Genomic DNA, 1,843 nt, shown 5'->3' with positions numbered 1-1,843 from the left:
GGAGCCCGCCCTCAGCCACACACATGTCCATCATCTTTCCTCAGGGCCACAGGCTTCCCTTTCGCTGCAGAGGACTTTGTTCTCTCCCCGGAGCTCGGAGAGGAGCCCCGGCGGCTCCACCATCTGCTCTGTGCCTCTTGCCCTCCCGTCCCCGTCCCCGTCTGGCCTCCACAAGCAGCCTTGTTTGTGGAAGAGGAGAAGGAACTGCTAAGCCGGAGCTGGCTCCCCCCACCCCGTGCTGTGACCTGCTGAGGACTGTCCCTGCTCAAGCTCGGCTGTAATTCCATCAATCAAGTCTTTTAGTGCGGCTCCTCCTTCCCTCTTTCTGAGGTAACCTCTCGCCTCTCAGCCTCTCCCCCGGAGAAGCACTGGACTGGGCTGAGCATCTCCCACCTCCTGGTTTTTGCCAGGGCTACAAACTCCCCCGTGCTTCAGGACATGAACCCCGAGCGTCAGCCCCAAAGCGGTTTCTCCAGGCATTGTTTCAGAAGCACCTGCACCAGGATTAACGCGCCGTGCCTCCCGCTGCTCTAGTCCTGACCGAAGCTGGATCAGGGAGGGAAGGGCCCCAGGTTAATCAGGCCTTTTTTGTAACCGCTGCCTGGGGAGGCCAACAGTGAGGAGGAGGAGGGGAAGGCACAGCGGGCTGGACTTCACGGGGAACTTGGTTTTCCAGGCCCCAGCCCTGACTCCTGGTTAAAGGCTTGTCTTTCAAAGGCTTTACAGCTTCTACCAGACTGAAATGAGTTTGGGTTTTACGCGTTTGTGGTTTTGCTTCCACAGAGCCCATTTTAAGCAGCATGTAATGAACGGTGTTAAAGACTCACCTGATGTCTCTCATAAATAACGGGAACACTGAAGAGCGAAATCAAAGCTGGAAAAGAGCAGACCAAAGGGGTCAATACTGACGAAGGGGACGGGGATGGTGCTTGGTAAAGCACAGACCGGCTTCATGCCACGGCTCTCCCTTCAGAGAGGTTCAAGAGAGAGAACTAAGCCCCATACAGAAACGTCTGGCCAGAACCGTGAACCGCCCCCGTGCAGGAGCCGCCGGGCTGCTCTCCTGGCCAGCCTGCACACAGGTCACTGCCACCATGGGTTACACAAATTCTTCAGAAAGGACCCTCAGGCTCCTGCCAGCGTCAGGCGGCTTCCGACACCTGAAGGCAGCCTGCTGGGGGGTACCCAGGAAATCACACCATCTGCAGTGGGCCAGGGCCACGCCTGTGCCTCCTCCACGGTGACGCCGCAGTGGTGGCATTCAAGGGAGGCTCAGCCTGACAGGGACAAGCACAACAGGACGTGCTCCTAAGTGATACAGTGTCAGGAAAAACAGCAATGCCGCTCAGAATCATCTGTTCTGCGGTGTTATCAACGGCCTAGAAAAGGGACACACCACCGCAGCAGCTGGCGGCGCTCCCAAGAACACGGGAGGGCCCCAGGGGCTCGAGCAGGGTTATCTGTACGGCCGGGACTGCCCGCGGCTTCAAACACTCACCCAGGATCAGCAATGTCAGACCGTTGAACAAGGCACCAACATAAGTGAACACCCACATCAACACTGCAAACTGGAAAGGAAGAAAAACAGCGTGTCATCCCCCGTCGCTCCTCCCAGAACCCGCCAGCAAGCGCAGCCGTAAGGAACGCCCCAAGCTCCACCCCTGCAGTCCCAGGAAATCCCAGTCAGTGACAGAGGGCTGGAGGCTGCAGTACTGGGTCTAGGTCACGGGGCTGAACTGAGCCCAAGTCAGTGCTGACCCAAAGCTGTTCGCACTCGGCAGCTGCTCGTCGCCCTCTGCGCTTACACAGTGCTTCCAACCCCGTGTTCCCTAACGGGGAGCAA

At 58.2% G+C, this 1,843-nt stretch overlaps 1 protein-coding gene across 1 annotated transcript in view; it reads right to left on the bottom strand.

Moving 5' to 3' along the window:
• The window catches only part of RTN4 (reticulon 4), a gene marked incomplete at its 5' end in the record, with an annotated part of 10,986 nt that overhangs the window by 1,500 nt on the left and 7,643 nt on the right, over positions 1-1,843 (bottom strand). The window contains 2 exons of the mRNA XM_010144101.1: positions 828-874; positions 1,499-1,568. Coding sequence (XP_010142403.1) covers positions 828-874; positions 1,499-1,568 — 117 coding nt within the window. The remainder of the gene's footprint in view (positions 1-827; positions 875-1,498; positions 1,569-1,843) is intronic.

Source organism: Buceros rhinoceros, unplaced genomic scaffold (assembly GCF_000710305.1).
Source record: "Buceros rhinoceros silvestris isolate BGI_N320 unplaced genomic scaffold, ASM71030v1 scaffold15259, whole genome shotgun sequence".
Classification (NCBI taxonomy): Eukaryota; Metazoa; Chordata; class Aves; order Bucerotiformes; family Bucerotidae; genus Buceros; species Buceros rhinoceros.
Note: the sequence above shows the minus strand (reverse complement) of the source record. Positions and strands in the feature narration are given on the sequence as shown.